The sequence below is a fragment of the Schistocerca gregaria genome, chromosome 2, assembly GCF_023897955.1.
Source record: "Schistocerca gregaria isolate iqSchGreg1 chromosome 2, iqSchGreg1.2, whole genome shotgun sequence".
In the NCBI taxonomy this organism is placed as follows: domain Eukaryota; kingdom Metazoa; phylum Arthropoda; class Insecta; order Orthoptera; family Acrididae; genus Schistocerca; species Schistocerca gregaria.
In genome coordinates, this window is record NC_064921.1 from 447,986,148 (window position 1) to 448,006,441 (window position 20,294).

At 37.0% G+C, this 20,294-nt stretch overlaps 1 protein-coding gene across 3 annotated transcripts in view; it reads left to right on the forward strand.

Annotated features, from left to right (window-relative positions):
* Positions 1–20,294, forward strand: part of LOC126325538 (phenoloxidase 1-like) — a 279,076-nt gene that overhangs the window by 216,905 nt on the left and 41,877 nt on the right. For all 3 annotated transcript variants that reach the window (XM_049995249.1, XM_049995257.1, XM_049995260.1), the window contains one exon: positions 15,832–16,020. In XM_049995249.1, the coding sequence (XP_049851206.1) occupies positions 15,832–16,020 (189 nt within the window). The remainder of the gene's footprint in view (positions 1–15,831; positions 16,021–20,294) is intronic.

Here is a 20,294-nt window from a genome sequence, read left to right on the forward strand (position 1 = left end):
GTTACTCCATCCTTTATTGTAAAAGTGTGTATTGATCACAAAAATAATACATTTGGCATTACTGGATTTGGTCATTGACTTATTCAGATCTGTTACAAATAGAAAAACAGTGGTGGACCCAACTAGTTCAATTAGCTGAAGCAAAATCTACACAGGCCTAATTATGTAAGAACAATGAAAATATTAATGAGATTAGCAGCCATACATACTATAAAGATATTCTGATGCAAGTATCAATCTCAAAATCTATGTATCTAGATATATAGTAAATGCTGGTGATTGTGTGGATACGTCCATGTTTATATGACTAACTGAGCCCAGCAGAGAGCACTTCTGCCTGAGTACATAGGTAATCAGTATCATATATCCAACAGCAAAATTTTGATATGTGTAGTCATTATTTAAAATTCCTTCATATGGTAATAAGAGTGTCTGACAATAAAACGTCAACTGACATAAAATATGTGGAAATAAAATTTGTCTTAAAATCCACGTAATGTGTATAAAGAGAAATAACGAACATACTAGTCTGACAAAGTAAATAACACATAATTGTGTAAAAGGCAGTTTAAAAGTAATATTACATCCATACATTGGAACCTTCCATCATGACAAAACAATGACTACTCTATCCTGTGCAAGCCTCTTCATCTCTGAATGATTACTGCAACCCATATCCACTTTAACATGTTCGCTGTATATGTCTCTTGGTCTCCTTCTGCAATTTTTACTCCCCAAACTTCATTCTAATACTAAATTGATGATCCTTTAAGGTCTCAGAATGTATGCTGCTAAATGATCCTTTCTTTTTTTTTAGCCAAGTTATGACACAAATTTCTTTTCTCCCTAGATGTATACAATACCTCATTAATTATGTGATCTACCTATCTAATCTTCACCATTCTTCTACAACACCACATTTCAAAAGCTTCTCTCTTCTTGTCTGAACTGCTTATCATCCGCATTTCACTTCCATACAAGGCTACATTCCAGACAAATGCCTTGAAGAAATACTTTGTACCACTTGCACTTATATCTGACATTATGAAATTTCACCTCTTCAGAGCTTTCCTTGTCATTGCCAGTCTACTTTTTACATGCTCTTTACTTCTGCCACCATTAGTTATTTTACTGCCCAAATAGAAAAACTCGTCTACTGCTTTTAGTGTCACATTTCCTAATTTAATTCCCTTAGCATCACCTGATTTAATTATACTACATTCCATTAGCCTTGTATTGCTTTTGTTAATATTCATTTTACATCCTCCTTTTAAGACACTGTCTTTTCTGTTCATCTGCACTTCCAAGTCTTTTGCTGTGTCTGACAGAATTACAATGTCATGAGCAAACCTCAACATTTTTATTTCTTCTCCCTGAACTTTATTCTTTCTTCAGCTTTTTTTTTTGTCTTCAATACTGTTATCTCAATGCACAGATTGCATAATGTAAGGGTAGCCTACAACCCTATCTAATTTTCTTCACAGCACTGCTTCCCTTTCCTGAACTTTGACTCTTATAACTGCTATCTTTTTTTAAATAATTTATATAACCTTTCACTCCTTGCATTTTATTCCAGCTACCTTCAGGATTTAAAAAAGCATATTCCAGTCAACATTGTCAAAAGCTTTCTCGACATCTACAAAAGCTGTCAACATATGTCTGCCTTTCTTTAACCTATCTCCTACAATGTCATAGGTCAGTATTGTCTCTCATGTGCCAATACTTCTCTGGAATCCATACTCATCTTCCTCAAGGTCAGCTTCTACCAATTGTACCATTCTACTGTAAATAATTTAAGCCAGTTTTTTGCAAGCATAAACAAACAAATTGGCAATACTCACGACTGTCAACACCTACTTTCTTTGAAAATGGTGTTATTACATTCCTCTTGAAGTCTAAGGATATTTCCCATGTCTCATATATCTTGTGTACCAAGTAGAATAGTTTTGTAATGGTTGGCTCTCCCAAGGATATCAGCAGTTCTGAATAGAGTTACTAGATGTTTGGAAATTACTAGACATGCCCTACATTTTAACCGTTTGTCAGGCATCTGGGAGGAACTTTGAAAAGTCTCTAATGTCCTAAATATTCAAAATCAAGTAGTATTCACTAGAAAATGAACTGGTAACTGGGAACAAAATTAATAATTTGTTATTAGCTGCAACAGCAACCTGCTATGGCTACACAGACTATAGTCAAAGAGTATACTCATGCATTAGGGATATCTTTAAGTGATAAAGACATTGTAATGTTGTAAATTGTTGTGATGAGGTATGTAATGTGAACCAGTTTTTGCAGCAGCATAGGAAAAGTATCCCATAATGAATGGATTAGGTATTTTACTGGTAGTGAGCATGGGCACTGCTTTTCTGAACTACTGAAACTAGTTCAGTACTTTTCTGCTATTCCTTGCACTTAATATTAATATGGAATAGATTAGCTACTGATTTAGTCAAAGAAATTGTTTTTGTGAAGTATAATTTTAAAAACTTCACTTGTTTGGAATTTTGGAATTTCTTGATTGTGTTTCAAACAGCCTAGATGTTTTGCAAAAGTTTAGTTCTTCAGAGAAGTATAGCTGACTGCTGTTGATGATCACATTTAACATTGTATGTTTCAGGATTTCAAGAAAATATGAATATGTATATGACTTATCAAATGGGAAAAGCACTGGTAGATAGACACAATTAAAACACACAAACACACACACAAATATCAAGCTTTCACAACCCATGGTGGCTTCTTCAGAAAAGAGGGAAGGAGAGGGAAAGACGAAAGGATGTGGGTTTTAAGGGAGACGGTAAGGAGTCATTCCAATCCCGTTAGCAGAAAGACTTACCTTAGATGGAAAAAGGGACAGGTATACACTTGCGCACACACACATATCCATCCGGGATTGGAATGACTCCTTACCCTCTCTCTTAAAACCCACAACCTTCGTCTTTCCCTCTCCTTCCCTCTTTTCTGATGAAGCAACCGTGGATTGCGAAAGCTTGATATTTGTGTGTGTGTTTTTTATTGTGTCTATCTACCAGCGCTTTCCCGTTTGGTAAGTCAAAGCATCCTTTTTAATATATTTTTCCCATGTGGAATGTTTCTTTCTATAATATAAATATGTATATGCCTGTATAGCATTTACATTATAGCTTTACAGTACATTTGCATTGATCAATAATGTCCTACTTTTTTTCCAAATGTGCTACATTTTTTATCACTGTGTCCTACAATTCCATAAAATAATATGGTAACTGTACTTCTGAGGGAGTGTTATCTATTCCTGGGATCTATACTATAGTTAGGAATATTGTCCTTTTCCAAACATCACTCTTTGCATTAGCTGCTCGCAGTGGGTACAGTCATACACATTTTGAACAGTATCCCAATACTGCAAAAACATAAGATATCCCACCTTGACCTTAAGGTAAAGGACCACTTGCACTACTGCAGTTATTATTGGGTGCATCCAGATCTTTTATCACTGGTCCTATGTATTTTACCAGTTAACCCAGATGACAGCTCCCAAATTTGCTGTGCCCATACGGGCCACATTGTTCTTTGACAGAATTTATTGAGTTGTAAATATTTTCTAATGCCATAATGACAATTTCCCTCATGAATATAAATAATTAGATGTTCCACAACATGTCCGCGTGCACACATTTTCCTTCTCCCACCTTTGTTATTTATTGCAGAACAAATAAAATAAATACTTTGTAGTCAAGAAAAGAGCTTCATTAAAAATTTGACAGTTGTTTGAAATTATCTGTAATCAAACCTCTTCTTGAGGGAGGTAAACCGACTCTGGAGACTGGCCTGCTGTGTGATCTTTGATCGGTCTTCTGCCACAAAGTTTTCATTATCTGGGATACTGAATGGCACACCCACAACACACCAAGTAAACTACGTGTTATCAAAGAGATAATGAATGTGAGGTGATCATCCATGCAAGCCACTCCAAAGGACTTTGTTGTCCTTTGCCAGCTCTACATCAGCCATATTTGGCTAACACATGGTCACCTCCTCCATCGCAAGGACATACCTCAGTGTTACTGTGTCTCCCACATGACTGACGTACACATCTTGCTGGACTGCGCTATTTTAGCTGCTCTGCAGCAGACTGTTAACCTTCCCAGCACCCTGCCTCTGGTGTTGGGTCACAATGCCTCAATGGCTGGTGTTGTTTTATGATTTATTCATAAGTGGGGTTCTTACCACACAATCTAAGGGTGGGAGTCTGGCCTTCTCTCCCAGGCCTCCACCTGCCCTCCATTTTAACTCTTTCTTGCTCTTACTTTGCTGTTTGTTTGCCTTGGTGTTCTTCTTGTCCCTTTGTGTGTTAATCTCACCTCTTTTAGGCTGGAGATTTTAGTGTGTTGCAGAGTGACTGGCTCATCCTTTTTTATTCTTGTGATCAGCCAGCCTCAATCACATGCTATATTATTTCAATATGTTCCACTCCTTTTCCTTTCAGTGTAAACTTTCTACTTTAATTAGCTTTTTTTGTTTTTTCTTTCTGTGTGGTTCCCCATTAGTTTTCTACCCTCTCCTTCCCCCAACTCCTTTTAGGAATCATTTTAACTTGAGGCTAGTTTGCATGAGGAAATAGGGACTGATGACCCTGTAGTTTGGCCCCTTTATATCCCAAACCAACCAACTAACATGGAGAGCTGCATCACACCAATCTTAGGACTACCACACCACAACCACAACAATAACAACAACAACAATGCAATTAGTTAAATTCACTAACAATTTAAAATGTAGCTATCAACCGAGATCATTTAAAATCATCAGTAATCAAAATTCTTGATAAGGAAAGTGATGCAGCATCATGTGACCAATACTGTATCTTATCTTCTCTACCATCTAAACAGTTTAAAACTGTAGTATTCAGGTAGGAAATTTGCATGTTCAACATACTCTTTTTAATCAAGCAAGCAAAATGGCATAGGAAAAACTTTACAGATGTCTGAATGTTTACACAAGGGTGAAACATGTGGAGATAATGCACATATCACTGAGTTGCAACTCTAGTGTTCCTTACATTTATTCCAAAACATTGCACAATTATTGGCTGGTGCTTTTCATTGCAATTGAGGTGGAAATTTAAAAGCAGGAAAACCACTTACTTATATCCAACATAACCTGGAAAAAGGCTAGTATTTACACTCTAGTCTTTAGGAACAAGAGACAATTGTGTTATTTTAATGGAAAAGAAGTCCAGATCACAATAAATTATTTGTATTTATTCTAGCAACCAGTTTCATTCTACATGCCCATCTTCAGATCAGAGGCTCCAAATGATGCAAGGAGCCTCTGGTCTGGAAATTACTATAGGGGTCAAAACCAGTTATTGGAATTAAAAACAAATTGTTTATTGTGGGCTGGACTGCTGTTTTGTTTAAACATTAAGTATGATCACTGTGGTTGCTCAAGTATGCAAAAATTATTAAAATTATAAAAGTAATTGTTTTACACTTCTATAGCTCGACTTTTTCTACCAAGCATTTTTCCTTTTGATACTTCCTGCCAGATCAAAATTGTGTATCACAATGGAACTCGAACCCAGAACCTTGCCTTTCATGGATGATGCTTTTACCAAATGAGCTATCCAAGTATGACTCCCAAGCTGACCTCAAAGTGTTACTCTCATCACTATCTCCCTTCTACCTTCCAAATGACAAATAAGCTTTCCTTGCTGCAGTAGCACTTGTGGAAGATTGGTATTGTGAGGAAATGTCTTAGTCACAGCTTGTGAGATTCTTGGGGGACTGAATAGACCACTCTGGAACATGAAGATGGCTCAGTCAATAACACCACAGCCTGTGAAAGCCATTGTTGTGGGTTGAGTCCTTGTCTGGAACACACAATTTAATCTGACAGGAAGCCTCAAAACAGCATATACCTCATTTTCAGAGTGTAACATTCATTCTGGACTTTACTTTTGTTTGGAATTTTGTCTTTTGGATTCAACAAAACCTATGTTCTCTGCAGCTTTATGTTAGCAACATTACATTCTCTTTATACTACTCCATTGCTCACATAACCCACATTCAATAACAAAAATAGTTCCTGTCATAAAACATGGTTGGCATACTTTTGGTGCTGGGAACACTGAAGAAGAGAGCACACCAACTTCTTTTCATGGTTCAATGAAAGATCAAAAACCAACAGAAGATGAGGAAGGAGCTGCAAACACAAACCCAAGATGACTGCATTTTGTTTTGTTGAACTCACTTACCATTTACACCAGAGATAAACTTCATTCACTAATGCTCACTCAGTTGTGTTTGCATCCGTGTAAGCCATGCTTCAAATAAAACAGCACTCTGTGTACCATTAGACTGACAAATAGTATGAAAATAACTGTCTGCTAACAGGCACACGGTACGGATTCATTGCGTCACCCAAGTAACAGTGGCCAATTTAACAAAACTATTTGTTGACAGTAACAAAAAAATGTACTGGAACTGAGAAAAGCTTGTGATACAGTGTCTTACAAAATTTGATAGAGTGTCCCACAGAACCAGTTTATTAACCTCCAACACTACAAGCTAGGAGAGAATGCTCTTAAACTATTGGAATCCTGCTCAAGCAACAACAAACAGCTAGGGCATGCAAACAATAAAAAATCATATAGCCTACCAGTAACAGGGAATATGCCACAAGGCTATATTCTTGGACTGTTCTTTGCTTGTGCTCTCAGTTCTGTTTTGAGGAACAGTATTATATACAGATGAAACAACGTATATTGCTTGTAATGCTGATCAAAATGAACTAAACCTGAAATATATGTATGTATAGCCATTTGTGGAAACAGTTTGTTGTGTATACAGTTATCCGTATTCCTATTTCCCATATGTTTATCAAAGTGTGGATCATGTTAAGAAAAAGTTCAGTAAGTATTCCTTAAGGCTGTCAATACATTGCCACAACTTGAGGAATAGTCACATGAGTGGTGTATCATATTCTGATTGGTAAAGCTTCACAACAATTACAAACATTTTGGTCTCACCTTCTTTAGTAAACTATCAAAGGGGACTACTCAATGTTTTTGAGTAAATTCAAATGCTCAGTATCATGATGGATTCAGATAGAAGCACACAGAACAGTTTAAGAAATTAGCATTTAATAGATGATGTATAATTTTAATGCTGTCTTGTAGTCTGTAATATATTTTTTTAGCTTACAGTATCATTCAAAACGAATTGCCCTTCTATGTGATACCAGGTTTCTATGCACAAATCACACAGTTCTCATAAGTTATCATGTTGGAAGATATCTTTGTCATTAGAGAAGATATCAAGCATGGAGGGATGCAGGTGGTCTGCAATAATGTTCAAGTAGTGTGAAATACAGCTGATGTGCCTTTGGTTACTACCACAGTTCTCATAGAAATCCAGGTGAACGTCCCCCATAACATAATATTGTCTCAATTTGCCTGTGCCCATGGTTCAGTGCAAGTTCCAAGAGGCTGTTCATCTGGACGGTATCATATTGAAACGTGATCAGATCTAACAAGAAACATGGTTCATCTGACCAGATAACACCTTCGTATTGGTCCATGGTAAAATCATAATGACCTGTGCCCACTGAAATCATAATTAGCAATATCACTCAATCAACTTGGCAATATGTGAGGGTTGTCTGCTCCAGAGACCCATGTTCAACAACGTTTGCTGAACAGTGTGCTCCAAAACACTTGTGCATGCACTAGCTTTGTACTCTGTTAACAGATTTGCACAGATTGCCACCTATCCTAGTTTACATATCCAGCAAACTTCAAGATTCTTGAGCAGCTTTGTAGATTTCATAGACATCATTTCAACAATTGTAACAGGGTACATGCACTCCAGGCAACCAAACCCAGGAAAAATGCACGAATTTCTTCATCTGCAGAAGACCATGGGAATTTTTAGAATTTCAGGAATTTTTCATTGTGTTATTTTTCATTTAAATTTTTGTAGTTCTGGACTTGCATTCGGGAGGACGATGGTTCAATCCTGTCTCCGGCTATCCTGATTTAGGTTTTCCTTGATATCCCTAAATCGATTCAGGCAAATGCCAGGATGGTTCCTTTGAAAGGGCATGGCCGATTTCCTTCCCTCACCCGAGCTTGCCCTCCATCTCTAATGACCTCGTTGTCGACGGGACGTTAAACACTAATCTCCTCCTCCTCTTTGTAGTTCTGATAAGTAAGAACTGATACTTTAACAAGAACTTTACATTAGTCTGCCACTGCAGAACAATACTGGGCAATAAAAGATAAGCTAGACAGCAACACTAAAATAAAACTTAAACTGAAAAAAGAAAAATAAAAATAAAAAGAAAACCACCATTTTCAACAATGTAAATTATGTTAAATGTGAGAATGTGCAATGCATTTCTTAAATCACAGAGAATTTGACTCTTGTTCAAATCTTAACACTTAGAAAAATTTTGGGCCCAGAGCAGCCTTTTGACCATTATTTAAAATTTCCTGGCACATTTGTGTTTGATTTATCTTAAAGGGTAACACACAATAACATAGGCTAAGTGTTGAGGTTAGATTTTCATATTTATTTTAGTTCTGTCATAGATAACAAATTATGCAATGATAATGGCAAAAAGTATAGTTATCCTTAAGATATTTAACACATAACAGGTTTTTCTATGGGAACTTGGAAATTTTCTGGCATGCAGAGAGACGCGTTGCAGTCAGAGCAATAACAGTTTCTTCTGGTCTGCTTCTTTTGTCAGTGATTTGTCTCATCTTACACAAATCATGCTCCAAGTAGCTCCAGCATTCACTACTGCCTTTTTTGACGTAGTTCTATAAATAGGCAATAGAAGGCAGTGCCTGTCAAGTGACAGGTAACAAGACATCCATGCCTTCCTGTCATATGAAGAGAATCCAGTTTTCTAATGATGGGTATCTCAACTGTCGAGAAACTTTTGGCACTTGCTATGTACTTGGTCTTGGTCTCCAAAGTGTTAAGCATAAAGTGAAATCATTTGTGCATTTATGTCAAGTGCAACTACTGTATTCAATGCTCTAAAATTTTCTTTTGGTCAGGACAAGTTTGTCTTTTAGCCCTTTCCTTCCTCAGTTTTCCTGATCTTTACATTTGCAGCAATTTAAGCATTACTCTTAGGTTCCTGCCTAACCACACTCATGGGAAAAAAGGCAAACAATTTTTGATGAGCAGTATTATATGTAAAAGATTTGCTTCTCTTGTAGGTACACTGTATATATATTAATTTTAATAATTAATTTTTCCTATTTGTGTGTTCGTACTACATAACAGTGATATTGCTATTGACTGAGTACATCAATTATCCTATGCTCTGAATATCTGCTGTCATTGGCTGACAAGATCACAAGGCATGGCCTACATCTCAATAGGAAAGGGAAGGGTAAACTGGCAGGGTTGTTAGCGAAGTCCATAAAGGGGGACACTAGTACTCATGGATGTACCTCTTTTTTAGACTAATATCAGTGTTCAATGAGAAGTTCAGGCAGACTAGTGCTAAAGAGGTCCAAAACTCACAAAATTCTCACAACAGGAAAGTAAATAATTATGTTACCGTATTTAACCAAAATATTGGTGGATTAAAGAAAAAAGTAGATTCTCACAAAAGTAAAGTAAAACATATTGTTACCATTTTTCACTAAAATATTCCGGGATTGAAGAATAAAGTAGCTGAGCTCCTGGTTTGTTTAGATGACATTTAATCTGATAATGTAACAGATATACTATGCCTGTCTGAGCATCACATTGTGTCTGGTATGGAAAAGGTAAATATCCAGTGCTTATAAACTAGCTGCACGTATGAGTAGAGAGAATAAGATGGGAGGAGGAGTTGCCATATATGTCAAAAGTTATCACTGTGTAGAAAGCTTAGATACAAAAAAGTTTTGTCTAGAGCTACATATAGAAGCATGTGCCTGTCAGCTTAAACTGAAGGAAGGCTCTTTTATAACTGTAACAGTATATAGGTCCCCTTCAGGAAACTTTCATTTATTCCTGGAAAACTTGGATGCCTTGTTGTGCTATCTGTCAGATAGGTGAAAGCAAATTATTATTTGTGGGGACTTCAGTGTTGATTCACTGAAAGAGTGTAATAGGAAGAATGACCTGGAAGTCTTGCTCGGTTCTTTCAATTTGACATCTGTCATTAATTTTCCTACTCGCATAGTGAAGGACAGCAGCACATTGATAGATAACACTTTTATAGACCAAGATAGGTTTAAAAACATAAATTCTTTGGGCTTTCTGATCATGATGCTCAGCTAGTTACAGGATATGACATAGCGCCATTCATAATTCAAAACTGACCTCTAAATTTATGCGTTCATTTAATGACTCAAAAATTAGAAATTTCAGAGAAAATCTTCAGCAGTTAGACTGGGATGAGGTGCACAAGGAACCTGAAGCTAATTTAAAATATAACTTATGGTACACTTGTAAGAGAATTTGAAAACTGTTTCCCCAAAAAGTAGTTAAATCTAATTATAAGAAACAATACAAAAAACCTTGTCTTACTAAAGGAATAAAAATATCTTGTAACCTCAAAAGGGAACTGTATCTAACAACAAGAAAGAGTAATGACCCAGAAACAGCCAAATATTATAAAACTACTGTGCTGCATTAATAAAGGTTATTAAAAGTCCAGAAGCATGTGCATCATATCTGAGATTAATACCTCGGATAACAAAATCAAAACAATTTGAAATATTATTACAGGGGAGACAGGACAACCAAGAGTACAGGATAATGGTATCACCATCAAAGTGAATGGAAACTTGATAAACAACAAGCTGGAAGTTGAAAAAATTTGAATAATCATTTTTTAAATGTTGTAGAGAAAATAGGATCTAAATGTTCATTAGAAGAAGCAAGGCAGTTAATGGAAGAGGCCTTACCCATGCCATTTGATACAATTGAAGTTCCACTCACCTCTCCTTCTGAAATTAGGAAGATAATAAACTCTCTCAAGAATAAAAGCTCACATGGAATTGATGGAATTTCCAGTAGGATAATAAAAGCTTGTTCCCAAGAAATAAGTGGGATTGTTAGCCACATATGTAATAGCTCTCTGAAGCAGAGCAATCACACCTGACAGACAGGAATTAACTGGTGAAATTGTAAACAATGTTTCTCAGAAAATCATTAAGTGGTTCTCTGCAAATCGGCTCTCATTAAACATTGACAAAACACAGTATATACAGTTCCACACAGTAAATATAGACTTCGATCAGATATCAGTAGCTAAGGAAGAATATTCACAATTTCTAGGTGTATGCATTGATGAGGGGTTGAACTGGGGAAAAAAAAGACCCTGAGGATCTGCTGAAATGTTTGAGTTCAGCTGCTTATGTTACTAGGATAATTGCAAATTTTGGCGATATACGTCTGAGTAAATTAGCTCACCATGCCTATTTTCATTCTCTGCTTTCATATGGTATCATATTCTGGGGTAACTCATCATTGAGTAAAAGAGTGTTCATTGCACAAAAGCATGTAATCAGAATAATTGCTGGAGCTCATCCAAGATCATCCTGCAGACATGTATTTAAAGAGCTAGAAATCTTCACTGTAGTCTCACAATATATATATTCACTTATGAAATTTGTTATTAACAATCCGAAAGAATTCAAAAGTAATAGCAGTGTACATGGCTACAACACTAGGAGAAAGGATGATCTTCACTACCCAAGGTTAAATCTAACTTTGGCTCAGAGGGGGGTAAATTATGCTGCCACAAAAGTCTTTGATCACTTACCTAATAGCATCAAAAGTCTGACAGCCATATAGCATTTAAAAGGAAATTAAAAGAATTTCTTAATGGCAACTCCTTCTACTCATTAGATGAATTTTTGGATATAGTAAGTGGGTAATTTTCCAACATGAAAAAAAAAAAAATAATTTTAAAAATAAAATAAAAAATTAAAAAGTATTGAGTGTCATGTAATATTTTGTCTAATGTAATATCTTGTATAGACACCTTTTATTAATCTGACACATTCAACATCATTACAAAGTGTTGTACTCATGATCTATGGAACAAGTACTAATCTAATCTAATCTGACATGAGCTATGGCTGAGAACAGCTCATCATGCAGCACAGTCCCAATGTCAGTGCTTTGGAAGCTACTGTGCTGTATTTGGTAAAAGTCATAGATATTTATTCGTAAAGAAAAGTATACAGTGTATATGTTGGTGTGAATCAAAGATTTTTCTAAAATGTGCTTTTTTTTCATTAGTTTTGGTTCCTAAAGTGCCAGGAAATTCTATGTTGGTGTATAAATTATTTATTATTCAAAGGATTGATAAGTTTTACAGCTCCAAGGGGAAGTATATTATCACTTAATGAGGAAAAATCTGTATTTTCAGCCAGGTTAAAATATATTTTTAACCAAGAAATCACGAGGATATATTTTTTTTTTTTTTGTGTCTGCATATACACCTTGTGTGATTAGTTTTGAAGGTTGCAGCTAGATGAGAAAAAATATTTGCAGAATTTATCCTCTGTCTGATCTCACTCTCATATTCAGGCTGGATTGTAATCTCCTGCTGTTAAAATGATAGTTGCATTTTTCTTAATATTTGCTGTCCTCTGTTGTTAGCTTAGTTGCTTGCATTTTTTTTTCTTTTTTGTAATGTTTGCAAAGACAAAACATGGCAATCAAGATCCTGTTCAGCATACAACTCCATTGTTGCTGAAAGTGCCTGAACTCTATAGCAGCAGAGTGTGAACTGATGGGCCCCATGCTTGCAGGTATACACATCAGTCATACCTGAGTTATGTGTTTCCTTGCACTTGGTACAACAGGGCAAATGTTTGTAGGACCACTTCTTCTGAACAAGGGACATTGGTTTGTGGCTGCATTATCTTGTTACTATTTGATTAAGTTTCATACAAATTATGTTGCTGAAATCTTCTTTGAAAGCTGTTCCAAACTGTTGAATTTTTCATGAAGACTGACTACATTATGCTAACAGCACAATGTCTTTATCCTACGGGTTGCTTACCATTGGCCCACAGGCATCTTTCCTCTAGATAGTATTTGTAAATATCCCAATGGCATCATGTGTTGTGGATACAATGCTGTATACAAACAGTGGTTTTATACATTGATTGTTACAGGCTCCACCAGGAGCACCAGCCACACTTCCAAGCAGTGCTTGCATCAGGAAACCAATGGTACTGTGATCAATAAAACAGGCACTATCTGCAAGTCACATGGCTGTGGGCTTCCTTCCGTCTGCTGAATACTTACTTACTTTTGTCAACTCAAATACCATGTGTTTGTAATTTCCATAGTGTTTCTGGAGGTCAATGCTGGTGGCAAAACAATGTCACATGGTATGGGTCATTACTAGTGTCTGTGGAAAAACAACGTCAAGAGGGATGGTTCATCACAGACAGCTGGTATCATTTGCCCATGTCTCAGGGTTGTTCCAGCCCCAAGCTTTGCACCAGTACCTCCTCTGGATCCAATACCTTTGTGGCTCTTGCACCACTTTCCTGTCTCATTCACTGCCCATCAACCACCTATCTCCAAATGTGCCCAATGCTGCTTCGTCCATTGCTACAACGGGACATCCATTGGTGATGAAGTTTGAATCCACATGCTGTTAGGGTCATAAAATTTTGTTGTCCTGCCAGGCCTTCCAGCTGTCTCCCTTCAGCCATGTGCAATTCTGCCCTGTGCTTTGTGCCTTCAGAATGAAGCTACAGTCATGGATGACTTCCTTATGAGGGTGTTACAGCCCAGGTGCACCATCCAGCAGCTCTTGACACCCCTTCATTCCCACTGGACACATTGTCACCTGCTGTCCTTCTGACCATAAGCCTAACACTGGTCCTGGTGGAGGTTTGAGTCCTCCCTTGGGCATGGGTGTGTGTGCTTGTCCTTAGGATAATTTAGGTTAAGTAGTGTGTAAGCTTAGGGACTGATGACCTTAGCTGTTAAGTCCTACAAGACTTCACACCCATTTGAACATTTTTTTGCCTAACACTACTTCCATCTTCCTGCACCATTGGCACGCAATGCCTTTCAGACAGAGGTCACTGCTTCAGTTCCCTCTCGCCAAGCTGCAACTAACTTGATACAGACATTGTCAGTTCTCTGCACACAACAACACAACACAACTGCCACTGCCCTTTCCCCACAGCATCCAACACTGCTCATTTGCTGCATCTTTGTCATAAAGCCATGACCAGCCTCACTTTCAGGGAGGACGTACAATGCTTTCATTGCTGCTGAGTGTTGCCCCCCCCCCCCCCCCCCTCCCCAAATCTCCACTACAGCTGAACCCAATGCTGTACTTCCATGGTTGAGCCCAATGCTGCTCATCAACACTCACCGATACTTCTTTCTGATGCAGTCATGGTTGACTTCCTTTTATCAATGACAGCATGGAATTTTGTGTCTCTGCCTCTGGATTACTCTGATCCTTCTGTGTAGTAGAATCTTTCCCTGCTCTTACCCACCCCACAGGGACAACACTTCTGATGCCCCTGACCTTTCTCCTGCCAGCTTCTCTCTGTGCTCCTGCACATGCTGCGATGACGTCCTTCCCATCACCTGCTGGTCTCCCGCCATTCATTTATTCCCATACTCCAACACATGCATGGTGACTGCCTTTCTGTCTGCCATCCTGAATCCCCCTTCAGCGTGCACTTTTCCTATGCTCCTGTGGCCCTTGCTGCAACAACTCTCCTGCCATTCCCTGGCCCATCTCCAGCCAGTTTCTTTCCATGCCCTTGTGTTCTCCCCATGTGGTGGAGACCTTCCCATCTCTCTGTTCTCTCAGCTCTTTTTGTCATCTCCCACCTACCCCCACCATGCTCTCACAGATGGTGATCAGTGTCTACACGTTTAGCAGCACCCAATGACACTGTGTTTGTTGTCAACATCACTGCACTCTAGGCATCACACTGGTCAAGCTCAGTCTCCCATTGTTTCCATTACCTCCACCCCACGGGCACCAGTGCTTCACAGCCTTGAGTCTTGGGTTCCCAGGACTGGGTTGCAGCAGCTCTGGACTCTCCCACAGGGCCTTGTATATCAACCAAAGGAAGCTGTGATTTGGTGTCTGTAGCTTTCCTCAAGCAGCCATCATGGCTGGTGAAGTTGCTCCCACCTGCTGGACACTCAAGGTAAAATGTGACCTCCAGCAGCAGCATTCAATTGCTCACACAGTTCTGGCACAGAAGCTGTCTATACCTCATAGCCCATCAATCAGAACTCAGTGACAGCATCCTGGACATGCTGTTCTACATTGCACCATTTCCACAATATTTCATGGTCCACCGTGTATGCCATTTCTCAGCCAAGTGGGATAAGCCTTCCCATGGAACAGGTATTACACGAGGTACATTGTTTCTGTTATTCTCAAGTGGTCCCAAATGATCTTTCAGTTCTTGTTAGAAAGAAACATTATTGTGAACTTGTGCAGTGATAAAACTGTTCTTTACTTCAGTCTGGAACTCATTTATTACAGCATGTGTTACCCACAATGGGTCTTAATACGAGTATAACAGGAAAGTTACGTATTTACAATAAAGAGGATGTTGTCATAATTTAGCAACTATAGACAAAAATTGCTTGTGTCTATGCCAAAAAATTCACCACATTGTTTGCTATAACTTAACTGAAAGTGCACCTTGGTATGTTAATTTGTTCTGTATATATCTGGTGGGGCTTGTCTTAGCTGCCTCACCTCATATGCAGTACAACACAGTATTAATTAAAACCAATTGCTTGCCTGATTTGTAACGTGTTCAGTGCTCTTGAGTTCTTTTTGGTATTTTTACTGATATTCATTAATTTTCAACAGTTGGACTTCCCTGGTGTGGTTGTTTCTGGTATGCAGCTGATATCAGAAAATGCAGAAAGAAATGAATTTGCAACATTCTGGCAGAAAAACGATGTTGATCTTTCCAGAGGGCTTGATTTCACTCCACGAGGATCAGTGTTTGCTCGTTTTACACATTTACAACATGCTCCATATGTCTTTCTAATACAAGTAAGTCAGTTCAGGTTTGTTTGTTCAATTATTACTCCTTTTTATAATTAAAGAAACAGCTATCATCTTTTCAAAATTAGGGTCTCTTTTAAGTATTTTATATTTTGATCTGTTTTTCTCCCCTTTCACTATATTTCATTATATTTTTTCCTTGCTTTGTCTATTATTTCATATTATTTTCATTTGTTACACATAATGTTTTGCACCTACCAATGATTTGCTTCAGTTTTCTTTCTTCCAGCCTTTGTTTTCCTTGCTGACAGGTAACAAATAATTTTCTATCCCAACAACACCTCATAATTTGTTTCACACTGTCTTAAATTACTGATTCACTGGATAAAGGTAGTCCCATTTTTTAAAGATATAAGTTCAGCTAAGTTTTCATTTTGTAATTGTGATATCCTGCTTTAGTTGTTATTGTGTTCCAAATTTATGTATATATGTTGTTATTACTTGCCATATAATGTATAACAACATTCATTGTGAATATCTGTCATGGGATGAAACATTGCATGAGGTACAGTAATTTATAAGTTCCCCTGATAAGGTTTTCTGTATTAATCTTTACCTTTGTAATGATGAATGAAGGTGTATTTCCAGAAGGACTGAAGTACACAGTAATAACTCCCATTAGATACGTGAAAAAAAAATGACCTTTGTTTATTGATTCTGCCACAATATGTGGTTACTTCTCATCCTGGAGTCTAAGTGATCTGCCTTTTCTTTCTAACCTTCCCCGACCTGTCCCACTTTCCTCCCTGAAGAAGGCATTAATATTTCTAAAAGCAAGGAATGATCGTTTCACTTTTTAATGTGTCTCTCAGCAGTATCAATATTTCATTTCTTGAAAGCAAATACCAGGTAACTTTTTTCTCTTTCTTAGTATTATCTTTCATCATTGTACTGGTTTTGTTGTTGGATTATCTAACAAAGCTGATGCATGATAAGATTGTATGTAGTTATCAAATCATAGTGAATACAAATAAATATTTCAAACATTGACTGCAGTTAAGAAACATTTTACCAGAAGGGAATGATGAAGGAAAGAAATGGAAGGTATATAAGCAACATATTACATGCTGCCATAGTTGAAAACAGATAAATACTCTTATGCCAAGGGAGGAAAGAGATGGGCTATGCAAGCTGAGAAGTATCTAAAAATTGAGCAGTAGGAAAGATTGATACAGAATGAAGATTGAAGAAAGTTGGATTGAAACTGAGAAAAATGATAAGTACAAAGTGAAAAATCCAAAGTAAATGGAAAAACTGAATATGATGTAAACATTCTCAGTGCCCCCAGCCTGCTGTTGTGACCTTCAGTCAGAAAGGACACAGTAAAAGGTACAATTGCAGCTGTGGATTATGTTAGATCAGAGACACAGAAAGGAAAATAAAAATGAAATAGGAAGGAAACAAGAAGCAGATGTTAAATAGAATTCTGCAGTGTTGCATATCTTATCCAGTACAAGTGACAGAGGCACTGATGCAGAATGCCTGATTCATGACTGTTATTCTTCAATGTAGTTTTACGATCTGTGATTTGTTACAAAATTTGATGGGATGTACTCCTCAAGTTCCTGTTTTGAGCGAGTGATTGCAGTAATCTGTGTATGTCCCTATAATTATTTTGTACATGCCTTCTCCTTGTATCATCTAATACTTGGTTAAGACCAACCTTGTTCTCAAAATAAAATAAGAAATAAATATATCATAGTTTACCAGAACAGAAGGGGAGAACTGCATGCCATAATCAATAAACTTAAAGTGATGCATAAACAGTGTAACCATCCACCAAATTAATTTAACATTATCTCCATGACCTTTAATCCAAATATGTAATATATCATCAAGAATTAATTTACAAGTATATCTAGAATGCTAGAATGAATACACCACAGTTCATCAGCAGTAACAAATGCACTAGTGCAGGAAGAAATGGCCACAAAGTCTTAGACAACATTATGGTCTTGTATGTAACAGTATCTTGGAGAGAAATTTTTTTCTGTTGGCATAATTCCAGAACACATTATCCTCATTAATATGGAGAACAACAGTAGTAACCCAGTTTATGCTATCATGACCATAGTTTCTACCAGTGCGAACTCATAGTTAATACTACAACAAACTGCAATGTCACAGACTAATGGCTGATACATAACTGCGGAAGTAGGCATGTTAAAATAAATATCAACATCATATAAATATGATGAATAGAGCAACTTGGCAGCACAATGATGCCAAACTAATGACTCATAGAAATTGTGACTGTGTGTTAACTCATATGGCAATGTGCTAGGTCAGTCTGTATGTAATACATTTATACTTCAATGATTTGGCCTGATCAAGGACATAAAGAAAGAACAAAATAAAATTAAGGTTATAAAGTTTCACACCATTAGTGCCAATTTGCCTAGCTGCTAGCTGGAAGTAAATAAAGAAAATAAAAGAACCGTCAGAAGAAATGGTTGAATATTAATAAAATGTAGACAGAATTAAAAAATGAGATGTACCTTGGACTGGGTTCTTGTTGCCTTTTTCCAAGGCACAGCCTATGTCCAATGGAAGTAGCCAATGTCATCACTAAAGCAAAATATATCATGAGTGTCGAGAAACTCAGAAAGTAAGTAAGAAAAACTGGAGAACAAAAAGAAAAATAGGAGTCCAGGTCATAAAAGGAAACATTATATGTGATGCAGTCTTAACTGAAGGTAGTGGGGACATGTCATTGTACTGAAATTATAAGTTTTTTTTCTATCCTGCTCAGATTGTTTTCAGCCTTTTCTATAACTGTATCAGTCCGTGGCTGTATTACTGGTAAAAATTTTCTGTTTATCTTTTTGTATTTGTGGTAGTAGCTTTGAAAACCAGGATTGTTTTGGTTGTTTTTTATGATGCTGAAGTGGTTGGGTGATACAGAGGATTTCTTTTTACTGTTGGTCATTAGTTATTTTTGCTTTGTATTTTGATGTCTATTAGTACTTTGGAAACAATTCTTCAAATTTGAATTTAAATATTGATGGAAACTTTGAATTGACAAAATTATTCTGTTTGTTAGTATTTTAGTTTTGTCTTCTACATATATGTTTATTTTTAAGATGTGGTTGGAATAATCTAAAGGCTAAGATTATTCACAACAACACCACAACTTTCTTTCTCTAGGTCAGTGAGTTTATTTTCAGTGATCGATACTTGATGCTTGTTTACCCTTGTGGCAGTGTTTAACAATTGTGATATTCTGTAGATATATTTAATGTTCAAGAATGTGTTTAGAACCTATCTGTGTTCATTGATATTTAAATCTCCACAAATGAGAATTTGCCCTTAGGATTAGAAACCATATCCAATACTTTCACTGGGAGAACAGTAAGTACATTGTATAGTTAATCTTTTGAACATACATAGCTTTCTTATCTCTGTAGCTCATCTCTCTGGCTGTTTTTCTTCACTTAATAATACAATGTCATTTCTAACTTTATTAATAATCCCTTCCTTTACACACAAGCATGATGGTTTTACTATAATGGGATTCTTTATTATATGAGTTTAGAGTTACACATCTTGTTTCAGATCACGTACACCAATGTTCTGCTATGCAAACAGTGAACTATCAGTATTCTGTAGTTCCACTTCTAGGTGTTGCACTTTATTTTTGATGAATTGGACATTTTGGTGGAGAACCGAGCAACATTGAGCAATGCTTGCCTTGGAGGCTTGTTACTTTTCTTTCCTTCATCTAAAAGTCTTTTGGATTATGAGAACATAGAGTTTTTTTGTTCATCACCTCAGTATCTACAGTCACTTCTGTTGATTCTTCAATTGTTTTGCAATTTTTAATGGTACCAATGACGATGCTACTGTTTTTACCTCTTAGGACTGAGAATGGAGTTGTGTCACTCCTCCCCCTCCTCCCCCCTTGATTGATTATCTGGCTCACCAGATGTTCTATGCCCAAGCCATTTAGATGGAGTCATGTTGTGTGTGGAATCTACATCCTGTATTACTTATGTCAATGCATTTCACATTTTGGGCAAACTGACTAATGGCACTTCATATTCTGCATTAACATGACTGCCTCACAATATTGTGGTGATGTGGAATAATCACAGTTCATGACATTTGTATCTGTGAAATTTCCCAGACAAGGCTAAAGATCACATGTAGTACAGGCCATTTCAGTTTTATAGACGTCCTTTTTGCCTCCAAGAAATATGGAAAAATTTTCTCATGTAGGTTTTAATACATCTGCAGATGCAATTATCTATCTAACTCAACAA